Genomic DNA, 17,609 nt, shown 5'->3' with positions numbered 1-17,609 from the left:
ATTCTACATAAAATAAAGCACGTTCTTTTCAGCACAGAGAGCTAGGAACCAACACACACACACACACACACACACACACACACACACACACACACACACACGGAATAGAACCGTGTCAGTTAACGCCCCTCTCCTGAAATGAGACGTATTGTTTCCCTTGGAATGTCCTCTGAGGCGGGGGACCCACACATTTGTTTCCCCCTGAAGCTTAGGGGGAAAGAGCTATCAACGTTATCAAGGATTCTAATTCTCAAAGTTCTCAGCATCTTTACATTCTGAGAAGAAAATAACAACCCCACATAGGTAAGGTTTAGAGGAGAAAGGAAGGCTTCTCTGAGAGGAAGTATGCATTGGATATAAAGTTTTGTGTGTTTGTTTTTTATAACTGAAAACATTTTTTAAATTATTTTATGTGGCATGGGATGGGTCCACTGCATTTGTGTGGGGGCCGGAGGAACTTTCTGGAGTTGGCCTTCCCTCTCCCACCTTGTTGAGGCTGGTTCTCTTTTGTGGTTCCCGTGGTGCTGGTGTTTCATATCTGCGTTCAGCTTTTTATGTAGGTGCCAGGAATCGAACTCAGGTCTTCAGACTTTGCAAACGCTTTTCCCCACCGAGCCATCTCCTCAGCCCCCCACCCCCCCAAGTCTCACTTTGTATATGTGTGTTTGAAGTGCTTTTTAATTAAGAAGACAAAACAAAAACATGGTGAGCATGTGTGCGTGTGTATCTGGAAGACGTATGGTGTATGTGTGTAGTGCATGCTCATGTTTGTGTGATGGTGCCTGTACCTGTGACCTGTGCATGTGAGGAAGCCAGAGGAGGAGGTTGGGTGTCTTCCTCTATCACTCTGCCTATTCCCTTGAGTTAGGGTCTCTCCCTGGACCTGGAGCTAGGCTGGCCACCAGGGAGCCCAGTGGTCCTTCTGTCTCTGCCAGACACAGTGCTGACGGGTGTTACAGGTACGCAGGGCCATATCGGCTTTCTTGCAGATGCTAGGGGAATTGAACTCAGGTCCTCAAGCTTGCATAGCAAGCTCTCTCGTCCACTGGGCCATCTTCCCAACCCAGTTTTATACATTTTAATGCATTCAAGTATGGGGATGCTATTAGATATGGCGCAGCCTCCCCCCGCCCCCAATCTCTTTATTCATTCAACAATCAACTACTTTGTATTGGTTGCTTACACCACTCCAGGCACTTAAAGGTGCTGGGAGTCCAGAAGTGAATAAAGAAAACAAATCAAATATCTTGTCCCCACCGAGGGAAGAAAATCATGGAAAAAACTCAGCCCCCCCCCCCCATTGGATTTGTGTTGTTTTTCTTGTTTCTGAGGTAGTGTGTCTTGCCATGTTTCCTAGGCTGGTCTCTGTCTTTTGGGTTCATATGATTTCCCTGCTCAGCCTCCCGACTACTGGGGGGCACAACTGTGCCCCACTCAAAACTGTTCAACGAATCATTAAATTAGAAATATCTTCATTTCAACAAATAAAAACTAGATTTATTTACAAATAAACAGTTTTAAATAAAAAAGGGATATAAAACTGTGAGGTTACTTTCCGGGAAGCTATTTCTATATAGCGACATATAACGGGGAGCTGGCCCAAACAGGTTGGCTCCTCCAAGGCCCTGTTCTGCTCCCACCTAGGGCATTATACTGGTAACTTGTCATGTTGAACTGAGAAGCTAGCTCTGGGTCCCCTACCCTGACTTCAGACACAAGCATGTTTATGTCTAGTGTCCTCAAAGACCCCTCATCCAAGAGCGGGTTGGTACCCATACACGTGTGACAGCCCAAGCGTAAGCGCACTGTGCCGTTGAGTATAGCTAGCCGATAAGCTATTTCCAGTAGTGATCACTATTGATATAAAAGTATCTACCATGGGGAAGGGAACAGACAGTTCAGCCATGGAGAGATTGAGCCACTGAGCTCAACTGGGAACTATAGCCAACCACCTCAGCTTCCCCAGTCAGCCTCTGATGGATGTGGTACGCTCCTGATTTGATGATGCCATCTCTGTCTGCTGCTGTTTTCCTTTTACTTGGAAGCTTCACCCAGGGGACACTCCACTCTGCCTGGGAGTCTCTCGATCAAGAATGCCAGCTGACTGCTTTAATGAGGCTTCCCAGTTGATTTCTAATGGATGTTCTGAGTTCCTGGTTTGCTGACCATCTATCTATCTATCTATCTATCTATCTATCTATCTATCTATCTATCTATCTGTCTGTCTGTCTGTCTGTCTGTCTGTCTGTCTGTCTGTCTGTCTATCTATCTATCTATCTATCTATCTATCTATCTATCTATCTATCCATCCATCCTTCCATCTATCTATCCATCTATCCTCCTCACTACTTTACTCTTACTTGCTACATACTTAATAAGTTCACACACTCAAAACCGAAAACACAGCTATTGTAGATCATTTTCCAGACTGTACAGAACATATCTCTAAGCTGTGGTTAATGAATGATGGGGATAAACCAAGACCTACTTAATTAAGAACTTTGCCATGGAAATAAATGAAATAATCAATGGACAGCAATCAGCACCTAGATGCCATTCCCTCAACTCATGTTCTGAGATGCATGTGTCATTACACATTGATATCTCTGAGATCATAATGCAGGTGACAACTATGGCCCTAGATGATATGTGGAATTATTAATAGAAAGTATAAATGGGTGTGGATATGTCATAAAACTTAAACATACACACAGACACACAAAATGACTCGCTTTTTTTACATCACTTATTACTGATCAGAAAGACCTTCCAAGTTGAAAAATGAAGAAGAATTAATAGTAGAGAAAGGGAAGTGATGAGGTGTTTTTTAATTATTTAATGTTAATTGTTGAAGAGATGAAAGATGCCCATGACACTGTTGCCAAGACTTCATAATTGGTGACAAAACTGAATGACACAGATGCATTATGAAGTACATAAACAACAATCCCGTGATCCCAGTTAGGCAAGCTTTCACCCCGAGCGACACCACCAACGCTTAGCCCCACTGCTCTTGTGAACCTGTGCTGCTATAAGAAAAGATTTCAACCCTGCTCAAAGACACAGCCAGGAGGTGGCGGATCTACTTCCCCATCCAGACAGGCTGGCTCCAGAGTCCACACTCTTGATTAAAAGGAAACAAGGGACTAGGAATACAGTTTGGCTGGAGGAGTACTTGCCTAGCAGCATCAAACCCCAGGTTCGGTCCCCAGCACCCACATAAACCACGCACAGGGTACATGCCTGAGACTTCAGCACTCAAGAGGTAGAAGTTCAAGGTTATCCTCAGCTACATAGGGAGGTGAAGACCAGCCTCGGCTAGAGACTCTGCTGGGTGGGTGGGGAGTTCAATGAGTAACATCTTTGTGTAACTAGCAAGTACTTCCATTGCTATTGCTAGTTGAGGTTTCAGATTTAGTGAATAAAAACACAGTCTACCTCATCAAATTTGGATGTTGAGTAAACAATGAAAACGTTTAAGTTATAAGTATGCCTAGAGTAATATTGGGGCACACTTGTGCTAAAAGGTCACTTGTTTAGCTGAGATTGGAATATAAGTGGGTTCTCCCTGTTTTGTTTATGTATTACCCTTAAATTTAAATTAGCAGTGCAAGCCGGGTGGTGGTGGCGGCGGCGGCGCACGCCTTTGATCCCAGCGCTTGGGAGGCAGAGGCAGGCAGGTCTCTGTGAGTTTGAGGCCAGCCTGGTCTACAGAGTGAGTTCCAAGGCAGCTAGGGCTACACAAAGAAACCCTGTCTTGAAGGGAAAAAAAGAAAGAAAAAAGAAAAGAAACCACAGCTATGTTCAGTAAATTAGCAGTACAAGGATTCCTGCCGGAGGACTGGAATGCTCTGCAGTTTCTCCTCACTTAGAACTAGGAGGCTTTGTCTACTCCAAAATCCACCTCAGGGGGCCTGGAGAAATGGCCCAGCAGTTAAGATCACTGGCTGCTTTTCCAGAGTACCGGGGTTCAATTCCCAGCACCCACACTGTGGCTCACAGCTGTCTGTAACTTCAGTTCCCTGGGACTCAAGCACTCCTCAGGCACCAGGCAAACAAGCGGGCCACATGCATGCAGGCAAAACACCCGCACACATACATTAAAATATAAATAAAATAGAATCTATCTTAGTAGGATTTTTTTATTTGTAAGATTTGGGTAGGGATCTAATAATCAAAGCTGAAGGGCTAGGTTTTGTCTCTCATCTGGATTCTCTTGCTCAGTGGCTGGAACCATTCTTAGGGTAGGACCAACTTGAAGGCTGTAAGATGCCTACTCTGAACAGACAAACCAGGGAAGACATGATCCTGCCACGGAGAACAGTGCCCCTTCCCTTCACAGTAAAGGAAATACAGTGAACGTCACTTCCTCCTGGACAAATGGTCCCTGCCACAGGAGAACAAGGGCTGCCTGGGGACAGAAGCCAAAGGCACCCCCCTTTCCCCCCACCCTGTCCTCTCCTCCCCCACCCCCCACAAGCCCTCAGCTACCTAATAAATAGAACTCAGGTGAGTATGGGCTGAAAATGGAGCCGTGATTGTTTTAGCATGCTTTATAAACAACCTCTCTTCGACTGTTCTAGGCAGTGTCTTTGACTGTTCCAAGGCAGTGTCTCAGGTGAGAATAAAGAAGACTCTATAGCCTCTCCCCTAAATTGCCCAGCAGGGTCCCCAAGAGCATCAGCATTTGAGAAGACTGATGAAGAACAAAGTTTGGTTTGAAAAGGTCAATGTGTCCTGAATCCACACTAAGTACCTACAGCAGAACCAGCAGGAAATAAACTTATCCCAAAGAAACAAATTCAGTTACTTTGGCTTGGAGTTTGACTTCATTGTGTATCTAAACAATTTCACCTTTACTATCTGGTCTTTAGAGACCCGAGCTAATTAATACCCAGAGAGCTCTGGGCCCTGGTGGGGGTAGAGCTCCAGAAAAGTGTCTCAGCACTCCCTCCCACACATACTACATAATTCAGGTGTGCCTCTAGGGACACAGTCAGGACCATTATCTCCACACACATAATCTTCCCCGGTGAAGGTGTGGCTTAAAGTTAATTTTCAAGCTGCAGGCAGATACACAGCTCTGATAGCAAATAAAAGCGGGGACCGGGCACCTCATCCGACAGACAGTGGGAGGCAGGAGGAACCAGACAGATCCTCCACGGGTTGGTCCCCAGATGTTGGTCCATGAATGCTCATTCACCTGCAGCACAAGGGACAAGGGACATGAAAAGGAACAACACATTGAATTTTTCATGAGGCTCAATTCAGGGCTGGCAAGATGACTCACCCTCAGCCAGTCAGGACACTCGCCACCACACCTAATGACCTGAGTTTCACCCCGGAAACCCCAAGGTGCCAGGAGAGAATCAGCTCCTGAAGGCTGTCATCTCACTTCTGAACCTCTGTGCCCCTCCCCCAGTAATAATGATGAATTTAACAGAGTTCAAGTCATCTGGTATAAAGGACAATTCTTTGGATTTAGACTGTATCCTTTGGACATATGTGGTGTAAGATAGTCTTTTCTGGGATGTAGAGGTAATGTGTACTTCTGCCTACTTGTCTTATTCTTAACTTTAAAAATCATTTCTTTCTTATTTTTTAAAAGATTTATTTATTTATTTAGTATGTAGACAGTGAGTGTTCTGTCTACAGGTCAGAAGAGGGCACCAGATCTCATTACAGATGGTTGTGAGCCACCATATGGGTGCTGGGAATTGAACTCAGGACCTCTGGAAGAACAGCCAGTGCTCTTAACCTCTGAGCCATCTCTCCAGCCCTCTTTCTTATTTTTTTTTTTTTATTTTTTTTTTATTTTTTTTATTTATTTATTTTTTTTATTTATTTATTATGTATACAGAAGAGGGCGCCAGATCTCATTACAGATGGTTATTAGCCACCATGTGGTTGCTGGGAATTGAACTCAGGGCCTCTGGAAGAGCAGTCGGTGCTCTTAACCTCTGAGCCATCTCTCCAGCCCCCTCTTTCTTATTTTTAAAGATTTGTTTTTACTTATGTGTATGTGTGTTTATATGAGTACATAGGGTGCCCAGAAGAGGGTATTAGATTCCCTGGAGCTAGACTTATAGTCAGTTGTGAATGAGGGTGCTGGAAACTCGGGTACTCTAGAAGAGCAGCAAGCACTCTTAACTAGGGAGCCATCGTCTCTCTAGTCGGTTTTTACTGTTTTTTTTTTTTTTTTTTTTTTTTTTTTTTTTCAAGACTGGGTTTCTCTGTGTAGTTTTGGTGCCTGTCCTGGATCTCACCCTGTAGACCAAGCTAGCCTCGAACTCACGGAGATCCGCCTGGCTCTGCCTCCCGAGTGCTGGGATTAAAGGCGTGTGCCACCACCGCCCAGCCTATTTAGTATATTTTTATGACAGATTTTCCTGTATCCCTAGCTGACCTGAAAGTTACAATGTAGCAGAGAATGGCCTTGAAGGTCTGATCTTCCTGCCTCTATCTCTTAGGAGTACAGTGCTTGGTTTACGTGATGGTGGGGATTGAACCCAGGGCTTCATCATGCACACTGGGGAGGCACTCTCCCGACTGAGCTACATGCCCAGTCCTCCATATTTGTTTTGAAGATTAGGCAAAGCTAAAAGCATTGTACTCCTGGACGTGATGACAGCCTACAGTGATAAGCGACCTCACTGCATATATTACTGGAAAGTGAAGGAAGCGGAGGCCACTGGCCAAAGCCCTATATTTATAGAAGGTCTGAGCCAGAACTCAAACCTTTGGTTCCAGTCACAAGACCAATGTCTCACCCAGCATGCTGTCCCCTCTGTGTGAACTGGCTGCGGGAGCCAAGCGTCACTCTGAATCACTAAGAGCACACTGCCTCTTGCAATCACTGGGCTGGCAGGACAGCCTGAACTCCTCATTGAAGGATTAAAAATGCCAAGCACGTTTGAGTGTGGCCTTTGAGGAAACACGTTTAAAGACAGTTGGAACAGACGAGTGTGAAGTCCTTCGCACAGGAATTCTTCTCAGCCAAGCAGCTGGAACGGATGGACAGTGGGGTGCGCCTGTAGCTCTTTTATTTCTAAACTCCAGAACTTTCTTCCCTCGCACATTTTAGAAAGTAATTGTGAGCAGTGTGGCAGCCATCTCTAAGAATGAATGGTAAACTCAGCCTTCCTTTAGGGGGGATAAATAGCTCAAAATGCAGGGCTTTATCGGACAGACAATGTCAGCGTGTTCTAAGTGGATTTTGTTTCCTAATGGAGAACAAAGCAACTATGCTCGGCCTGCATGCATTAGCCACTGATTGCCCTTTGTGCTGACCTACCATACAGAACAGTGCTGGTATTATGGGGCAGGAGAGGTAGAGGCATCGTTCTATGTATTATCATCTTGTTTGCCTTAACAAACACAGAAGAAACAAAGACAGAAGTCAGCTTTCATGTACAGGGATGCTAGGCTGTGGGTTACCTCTGAAGACTGAAGCTGTAAAGGAGACCATGATCACTAACCAGAGGGAAGGATGGGAGGCAGATGTAGCTGCCTGATATCCACACCCATCAGCATTGCTAGGCCTCCTCAGAGCTGAAAGTGACTCCCTCCCACCTGCCGAAAGAAAGCGCATTTATGCCGAGTGGGTAGAGATGTCTAAATCATAAAGTCATTAGTGGTCAAGCAGCTCATTTCCTTGGGAGAACACGCCATTAGTCAGTTATTGACTCAAAGGCATTCACTACCCCCCCCACCCCCTGCCCCGTTGAGTCATTAAAAAATTCTGCTGTCTGATTTTAAAAAGTCTTGAGAGTCAACAGATTTTCAGCGAACACTTAATACAGTGCATCCCGTGCCAAGAACTGTGCGGGGAAAAGCCAAAAATACGCGAGGAGGGCTGATGCGATTTGTTAAACAGCAAAAAAGTGCACGTGTGTGTGTGTGTGTGTGTGTGTGTGTGTGTGTGTGTGTGTGTGTGTGTGTGTGTGTACCATGTCTAAGCAGGAGGGGTGCCCAGGAACTCGCCCTGGGGGGCAGGATTTCAGGTGGCTTAGTGTCTTTCCCTTTGCTAGGCTGCATGGCGTGAGTCATGTCAAGTGATCATATACTGCTTGAAAGGGCTTTCACAACTTGTTCTCTGTCTAGAAGTCATGCTGTCTGTCTACAAGAAGCTTCTGGGCTCTTGTTAGTAAACAGCGCAGTGAGGAGCAAGGCTGTCTCTGGGTTGAGGCTGGACTGACTTTGGGCAACTGCTGCTGCCATCGTTGGTTTTGTCTTCTCTTATTCAGTTTATCAAAACCACACTTCTACTGGGCAGGGAGACGGTTCAGTGGGTGCTGATGCTTGTTGTGAAGACAAGAGGACCCGAGTTCAAATCCCCAGGGCACACATAAAAGCCAGGCATAGCTGCACATGTCTGTAACCCAGCACTGGGGAGGTAGACAGGTTCATGTTAGGAGCTCTCACCTGGCTAACCAGCCTGGCCAAATCGGTGAGCTGTGTCTCAAAAAAACAAGATGGAGAGCACTAGAGGGAGACCCCCAGTGTCCTCCTCTGGCCTCCACATGCACATGCATGGGTACATGCACCAGCACACATGTGTCCATATCATGTACACAGATACGCTTATACCCCAAACAAATGGGCAAACCAAAAACCACGTTTCTCTGTAAATAATTAAAAAACCAAGCCTACATTCCAAGGCTGCTTCTTCTTCTTCTTCTTCTTCTTCTTCTTCTTCTTCTTCTTCTTCTTCTTCTTCTTCTTCTTTTTCAGTTTTTTTGAGACAGGGTTTCTCTGTGTAGCTTTGTGCCTTTCCTGGAACTCACTTGGTAGCCCAGGCTAGCCTCGAACTCACAGAGATCCACCTGGCTCTGCCTCCCGAGTGCTGGGATTAAAGGCGTGCGCCACCACTGCCCGGTTTCCAAGGCTTCTTGATTTTCCATTTAAAACAGTTTCTAGAGCTGGGATGTAGCTCATTTGGTAGGAGGCAGGCAGTCCAGATCCACAACACACACCCAGTTCTTCCCAACCTCATCTGCCAGTTTCCATGGGCCATGGGGTCTGGTCTTGCATACAACATTTTTTGATGGTGTTAAATCCAGATGAAATAAGCAAACTTCAGTTTGCATGACCAGAGGAGATGGAAACTAAAAGTTCATACAACTGCTTCCATACAGTTAAACTGAGGGACGAGGAGCCCTTAGTGGCGCAAGGGTCACCAGCTCTGCTCTGGAAAGGTCTGCAAAGGAGTTACTTTAGACTTCATGGGGTCAGATGGTCTATTTCCATGGCTTGGCTAAGGCCATGGTACCATGAAAGCGGCAGAACCCATCACTGAACAAGCGCAATTGTGTCCCAGGGAAATTTCAGTTTAAAAACGATGATGGGCAGGATCTGTCTGCAAGCTGCAGGTCACTGCTAACCAAGAGGATGCTGTTTACTCCAAGTTAACAACAACGCCATATTGTAAAGTGCATTATATCATCCAGTTACCGTGTGCTGTTTGAACTCAGCAGCTGCCTCGCCTTCAGACCAAGCAGGTCATTGTCAAGTAGCTTCTAAAACTGTCTGTCCTGGTTCAGGTGGCCCCTTGGCTCTGTCCGGGGCTTGGTGGGGGTGGGGGTGGGGGGTGGGGAGGAATCAGCAAGCAGCTAAGGGCATTAAAAACATTGTGCCCTTGAAGACAGCTAGAAAGTAAACGATTTCCAATCTTATTATTATCGTTTATCCCAGAATGTAAAATAGCTGCAGCCGGAACAAGAGGCTGGCGCTCAGCCTTAAGAAGCTCATCCATGCAGAGAAGACTCAATCATGAACTCCAGGTTTCTGCTGCATGTTTGTAAGCCCCCAATTGGATGTTATCTATCTGCTGTTATTTGGATTTGGTTTTGGTTAACTTGGAAATCTCACCCTAGGAGACGACCTGCTCCATGTGTGTCTCTCTCAATCGGGAACTCCAGTAGACTGCCTCAATGTGGGTTCCCTAGGCAGTTTCTGCGGGATGCTGTTAACTCTCGGTTTAATGGTGTTGCCTTTGCTCTCTCAATCAGGCTAGTCCAATTGTCTCTGCAGGGTGTCGTGGTGTCTGGTCTAATGATGTGCTATTACATACCTTGTGTTTCTCTCTATGTGCCACGTGCTATTTATTCTTCTACTTTCGCTTGCTACATGCTTAATAAACTCACTCATTTAAAAGCCAAAGCCAGCCAGGAGGTGGTGGTGCACCCCTTTAACCCCAGCACTTGGGAGGCAGAGGCAGGTGGATCTCTGTGAGTTCGAGGCCAGCCTGGTCTATAAAGCATGCTCCAGGAGAGCCAGGGCTGTTCCAAAGAGAAACACTGTCCCGAAAAACAACAAAAACAAACAAACCAAAAGCAGAGCTATCATAGATAGTTCTCTGGACTATGCAGAACAAATATGTACATCAAAACTGATCAGCGATTTTAAATGGTTATACCACGTATCCAAGGATAGGAAGTGACAGACATGTTAATTAGCATTATTTAATTATTCTATAATGTCCACATGTATCAAAACATCACATCTCATCCCAAAAATATTTATAGGGGCTAGAGAGATGGCTCAGTGGTTAAGAGCTTGTACTGCTCTTTCAGAGGACCAGTGTTATGAACCTCTTATAGTCTCATTGGGCACTACACACACACACACACACACACACACACACACACACACACACACGCACACGCACACGCACACGCACACGCACACGCACACGCACACGCGCACACACACAGAGAGAGAGAGAGAGAGAGAGAGAGAGAGAGAGAGAGAGAGAGAGAGAGAGAGAGAGAGAGATGGTGGTGCACACCTTTGATCCCAGCACTTGAGAGGCAGGAGCAGGCAGATCTCTGGTCTACATAGCAAGTTCCAGGCCGGCAGGAATAATAATGAGACCCACAAAACCCTTTTAAAACATGCAAACAACTCATTGTTGTCCCTTAAAAACTTAAATAATGCTATTATAATGGTCAACAAATCCAAATATATATTTAGCCTTAAAAGGAGGGCTTTAGGAATTTAACTGCACAAATATTTAGAGGAAATTCCTTTTTTGAAGAAACAAGAAACAGCACAGTACTGTTTGTAAGGGTTCAAGGGTCTTGAAGTAGTGGGCATTGCCACATGAGTGAGTCTCTAGTGAGTTAAACATCTAAACAACCCAGGAATGGGCAGGCAGCCAAGGCAGCCTGCAAAAGTACGCTGTCTAGGTTTCAGTGAGTCTAATAGTCAAGTAAGCATCATTGTAAATAATAAAAAGAAGCCCTGGTGAGAAACCTTCCCCAGGCATTCTGGGTAAAATCCAAGATGCACGTTACATCATAAAGCACCCATGTTTCCTAGACGCTGTACCATCAGGAGTCACCCCAGCATCAGCAGTAAGCTGTACAGGCTTTTGCATGGCTTTGACTAACCCAGGTAACAATTTCACTAATGAACATTTGATCCAAAGAAAACCCCTGACTGCTGGGGGAACACCCTCCACTACCTCAGTTCTCTTCCACCATGAAGTCAACACATTTCCACGAGGTTTGCATTCTGCGTTTTTAAAGCCATATTATAAAATGGCATCTGGCAAGCTAACAGGGAAACATGCCAGGCATTTTCAATAGCCGATCATCCCGACCCATGTTTCCTTCAGTAAATAGGAAGGTTCAGAAACACTGGGAGAGGTGGCTTTTCTATTCATGAGGTGATCTTTTTAAACCTTCGCGGTCTGGACCGAAGAGTCTCTACCACGCCACCAGGATGACGCAGAACCCTGCAGACCAGGACAGAATAGGCAGAGGTCTGAGACACTTAGAACCTTACGGCAGAGCTGCACTTTGACCCCGTGAAATTCCAGGAAAACACTTTTAGTTTCATCCTTGCCCTTGGAAGCACGGCCCCTCATTTTGAAAGTGAAAATCCTTTCAGAGCCAATACTGAGAGCCAGCTCAGACTTTCGGGGAGGTGTGACTCACGGACAGAGACCCACATTACTGTGCACCTGTCCTATCCCGGGGGTGGGCAAGGGAGAGGAGAAAGGATACGAAGATGTAGTCGTCCATGTATCTCTTCTTCAGGTTCTCGACAATGGAGCTCTCTGTGATCTTGGAGAGTAATACCATGTCGTCCACGCCACTCTGCTTGACATCGTGACTCTGCCAGTGGTACCGAAAGGCACCTTTGCTGCCCTGGAGACAGAAGGCACAAAGTGGGTCAGGGTAGTTAATGTTCTCCTGGAGTTTTCTAACTCTCTCTCTCTCTCTCTCTCTCTCTCTCTCTCTCTCTCTCTCTCTCTCTCTCTCTCTCTCTCCAATAGACATATTTTCCCAAATAAAATGTATCATAAAGCAACAGCAAAGATTTTGAGTTCCAGCCTTGCCACCTGTAGAGATGTGGGGAAAAGTCACCCTGGTCCAATATACTGTGGAAATAGTACGTTTTGTTTATTTGATAAATAATAATAATAATAATAATAATAATAATAATAATAAAAACAAGTACACAAAATGTATGAGGGGTAAGGCACGGGGCTCTTTACCCTGTGGCATGCTGAAGTGGTGACCTTTGAAATAGACCTCAAAACATTTGAATTTTCCAGGGAAACTCGAAGAAGGAAGGAGCTTGTTCTCATGTACACTCATCGAGCAAAGAAACCACAGACAGACAGAAAAAGGAAAGGGGAAAAAACTGGAGTCCATGTGTAGTCCTGACAAGAGACAGGATTCTGGAGTATTGTCGTCTGCTGCCGACACTTCAGGTGGCTTCACAGAGGCGCCATGTACGAGGCTAGCACGATGGACCAAGATTCAGCCCTGCCCCCGCTGTGACAGCTCCTGACTTGGGGGAGTGTCAACGGAGCGCGGAAAACTTATGGACAAAGGTCTGTAGAAAGGCCAGCTGCTCTGACATCGAACCCAGCGCGGGGAAACAAAAGCAGGGGCTTCGCTTTGTTTGTCTGAGGAGGACACAGATGTAAAGCTAAGTCCAAGAGGTTCAGCAGGAAAAGCAATCATCAAAATCCAGCCGAGAGGAAGCCACCGCCAGGAAAAGCATACCACACCAGGGGTTCAAACTGTGGAAAGAGGTTCTAGAAGGTTTACCACCCATGCTGTCTAGAGGAGAGAGACCGTCCATATGATACATTTGGTTTTCTCAGAACCACACACAGCATCAATTCTGCAAAATTACCTCAGATGTCACCCTTCCCCCTTCCTCTGTGGCAAGCAGAGAGCGGAAAGGCTTTGCCCACAGCTTGACTCACAGGGCTCCCGTTGTACGCCCAAGGCCAAGCAGACACAGCCCAGGGTACTCCTCCTCTGGCTCTCTGGCCAGCCCCCCACATACACATGCAAACAGAAGGCTAAAAAAGTTATTTTCCCTTTGAAAAATGTAAACACGATTGAGGATAACAGAAAGCCATCAACAAGTGGTTATTTAATGTCTACAAAGGACAAGGACAGGGGAGACTGGTGCCACAGTATGCATGCTCATGCAGACCCTCAAAGTAACCTGTGTCTTGTGGACAGCCACCAGGTCCACTGGATCCTCCCCATCTCACGCTCCTGCCTGCCGTCTCAGAGACTGATTCCTCCTCCTGATGTCAATCATTCTCCAGGACCATAGGGCTCCCTGCTGAGTCTACTGGGTGTCTTTGTCCCAGAAATTGATATTAAAAGTTGTCACTCTGACCTCAAATTTACTATGCAGCTGAGGATGACCTTGAACTTCCTACCCTCCCTCCTCTACCTCCTGAGTTCTGGGATTATAGGCTTGACCACCATTCCTGGTTTTTGTAGTGCTGGGGATTGAACCCAGGGTCTCCGGCATGCTAGGCAAGCACTCTACCAACCAAGCTACGGCCCCTCATGGCTCCTTTTCCTTACTTTCTAGACTTCTCTCTAGAACATGAACCAAGAATATGGCCGAGTGGTTGCCACAAGTGAACCCAGCTTACAGTGTTTGTTGGATGATATTTGTTTGGTTTGGTTTTTGCTTTACAATGGCACTAATGTGGCACACACTCAGAAAAAAATTATTCTTCCAACTTTGATCTTTTCCCAGACTTGTCAGTAATATGCAAAGGGCCACAGTTCTGAGCAGCCCGCCACCAGAAGAGAGAACAATCCACCTCCTCTCTCCTCCCCGCATGGCCCAGCAGAGCAACACTATGTGGTTAAGCCAAGCTGTATTCGAAGCATTTAAATGTATGAGGTGGTTTTCAACTTATGACTGGTCAGGGTATCATGCCAGTGTAAGTCATGGAGACTGTCCCTGTAGAGCTACGCTCTGTGCAGTGACCGGTCTGTGTATCATTCCCAACAGTCTCACCAGAGAGGGGCTTACTGCCACGCCACCTCCGCTGAGTAAGTGGCAGAGGTAACAAGGGAAGCCGGTTCTCTTTACAGGTCCGCCCAAACAAGGCTTCTTCCCACTGCCTTCCCAGCAGCCCATGGGGCATTTACATCTGTCTATCAAAACTAAAATGACAACAGGATACCAGACTGTATCGAGGGGGAATTCCTCATTAAAAAGACACATCATCGGCGCTGAGAGATGGCCCCGCAGTTAGGAGCACTGGCTGCTCTTGCAAAGGACCTGGGTTCAATTCCCAGCATCCATAGGGTGGCTCACAATCATCTGTAACTCCGGTTCCAGGGGATCTGGCACCCTCTTCCAGTCTCCATAGGCATAGGTACATACTTTGTGCACATACATACATGCAGACAAAAGATTCATATGCATAAAATAAAATGTTTAAATCTTTTTAGAAGAAGGCACTATCTTTGCTAAGAACCGCTTCCTCTCAGGGTCAAAGACTGAAACACTGAGTTGTTTTTAATCAGACAACTTTTCTGTATTTAATTGGTCATGAATCTGTGTGTGTGTGAGTGTGTGAGTGTGTGAGTGTGTGTGTGTGTGTGTGTGTGTGATCCCACGATTGTGCACATAAATGTAATTACTCCCCTTTCTCTTCCCCCTACCTCCCAGGCAACAGTGCATATACGAACTCCATATTCACACCCCCCCTGAACATGGCGAACTCCATATTCACACACCCCCTGAACATGGCGAACTCCATATTCACACCCACTATGAAAAGACAACTACTGGGTACATTAGACCAGACAGAAAAAATGTTTCCAGGAGAGGAAATATCACAAGAAAGACTAGAATACAAGGACACATATGTGTGAAGAAGTCACAGAGGAACCTGTTACTTTGTATACTAACCTAAAAAAATTTAATATATAACAGTGAAATTTTAATTTAAAAATTTTAAGAAATCAGATGAGATCAAGGTAGAGAGACAGAAGGGAGAAGGGGGTGGGGGGAGAAACACCTTGGGGGAGGGGAGGCTGCCCCTACCAGACTGGAGGAGGAGATCCGAAGCCAGCAGGCAGAACCAGGGCTGAGCAGGACATACACAGAGATGATATCGTGCTCAGGGAAGCGTGGACCTCGGGGCGCTCAGCCAACCACCCGCTAGAGTTTAAAGGTGTGTCAGGTATTGTACAGGAGGCAGCTGAGTTTCATGACAAAAGCCATTAGAGTCAGGGAGTGCTGGCCACGGTGGGACACAGTTACCAATTATGGCCCTCTAAGGCGAGGCAGGAGGCTGACAGTGGCCCTAAGACATCAACTAGTGTCTCAGAAGTGTGAGTGAGGATGTGCCGCTGTTCTGGGGAAGTCACCCTGACCATATATGTTCACGGTTCCCCTTTATTCATCCTGCCTACTCCTGGCTGGGCGGCAGCAGCCGGGCACGCTGGATGGGATGCGGGGGCAAAACTTCCCCATGGCGTCACCCTTCGTAGCCTCTAAAGAGAAGGGTGTCACCCTTCCTAGCCTCTAAGAGCTTCCTCTCTGATTCCTTCTGAGTCTCCTTTTGTCCCCTACTCCTTAAAAACAGTAGGCTTTTAAATAAAAAGGGTACAGAGTAAGGCAGAGGGAGAGGGATGGAGGTGGTACTGAGAACTGTAATATCAAAACAGAAGATTTGCTTGTAGCCCTGAAATTATCAGCAGTTATGAGGATTTTCCCATTAGATAGGCCTCAAGCAGAGACTTTCTTGGACCCATGTTAGTTTCTAATGACCATTCAGTTTGGGAAAAAGCAGTTAATTCATACGAAGGTTCTGGAAAGTAAGGCATGTCTATACCTATATAATAGTCTAGTTTAGGAGGATGGACACACCCAGACACAGGGTCTCTCACCAGGAGGAAGGAAGGGCCACAGGGCAGGAGCTTTAGTAGGCGGATGATTCTGACTGGTTGTAAAAGGGGGAGCCTTCCTGGCTCTCTCTCTCTCTCTCTCTCTCTCTCTCTCTCTCTCTCTCTCTCTCTCTCTCTCTCTCTCTCTCTCTCTCTCTGTGTGTGTGTGTGTGTGTGTGTGTGTGTGTGTGTGTGTGTGTGTACCAGGGTGGGGACTAGAACAAGGGTGAGTCAGCAGGCACACACAGGCAGCATTATCCTCTCTGGTGTCTCACACACCCTGGGGTGGCCCTCCCTCACGCCTCTGCAAACTCTGGCTTACCCACTTCAGGAGAGGAGGAGTCCTTCACAGGCAATGCCCTTCAGAGGCCAAGAAAACAGAGGCTGTTAAACGTATCCAGAAACACAACAGGCCCAGTGTTGGGAAGGATGGGAGACCAAAAATACACTTACAAACTCCTAAACAATATTTTTAGGGAGCAAGCTAAAAATAGGCATTAGAATTTTAGAAACTAGTCAACTAAGTAAAAACAAAATTCACATCCTTTTTGATCTGGTAATTTTATTTTGAGGTATTTACTTTAAGCTGGAAATGGTGGCGCACGCCTTTAATCTCTGAGGCAGAGGCAGGCGGATCTCTGAGTTGAGGCCAGCCTGGTCTACAGAGCGAGTTCCAGGAAAGCCAGGCTACATAGAGAAAACAAACAAAAAGATACATCTGTGAATCTCCCACCGAAGTGCTGGAATTGCAGATGCTCTGGCATTTCAAGTGGGGTCTGAAGGATCTGAACACAGGCCAGTCAGCCTTGAGCAGCATTGGCTCTGGTCTGTGGAACATTTTAGATTTGGGATTTTCAAATTACGGATACGCAGTCTATAGCAAAATTTAAGCATAACATCCTAGGGTGGCATTAGCTAACTGACCAGGCTCTCAGCCGGAGTGGATTCTGATGGCTTATCATTTTGGAAGGTGCTTGGAGGAAGTTGTCCAGAAAAGATAGTGTCACCTGTTTAGTCTTTAGCTGGTCCTTGCATAGGACAGGACGGCTCATCCAGCTTCCAGAATCCCTGAGTCTTGGGCACCCCTCAAGTGCATCTCAAATATCATAAAACAGTAACAAATTCCTAGAGACACATTCAGGTTCATGTTTGCTTCAACTTGGAAGGTTGTTCTGAAGCTAACATTTGAGGTGGGAATGTGTGCTGCCCCGCCCCCCCCCACACACACAATGGAATGTCTATATGCAATTACTAAGACTTCTGGTACTTAGCTCACAGCATACCCCAACCGTTCCTAAAACCTCAACCAATTTAAACTACCTTAACAGTTTCCAGTACCCAAGTTCTACCCATCTTCTGCCGAGGATTTTCCCATAAACTATTCATTTTAATTTTGTTAATTCTAAACAATCAATTTCATTTTTTTTTTCT

At 46.1% G+C, this 17,609-nt stretch overlaps 1 protein-coding gene across 1 annotated transcript in view; it reads right to left on the bottom strand.

Moving 5' to 3' along the window:
• Positions 1 to 17,609, bottom strand: part of Myo1e (myosin IE) — a 205,342-nt gene that overhangs the window by 113,111 nt on the left and 74,622 nt on the right. Inside the window, exon 2 of the mRNA XM_006979281.3 lies at positions 12,012 to 12,155. Coding sequence (XP_006979343.1) covers positions 12,012 to 12,155 — 144 coding nt within the window. The remainder of the gene's footprint in view (positions 1 to 12,011; positions 12,156 to 17,609) is intronic.

Source organism: Peromyscus maniculatus, chromosome 7 (assembly GCF_049852395.1).
Source record: "Peromyscus maniculatus bairdii isolate BWxNUB_F1_BW_parent chromosome 7, HU_Pman_BW_mat_3.1, whole genome shotgun sequence".
NCBI lineage: Eukaryota > Metazoa > Chordata > Mammalia > Rodentia > Cricetidae > Peromyscus > Peromyscus maniculatus.
The sequence above is the reverse complement of the archived record's forward strand: the minus strand, read 5'-3'. Positions and strand labels throughout refer to the sequence as shown.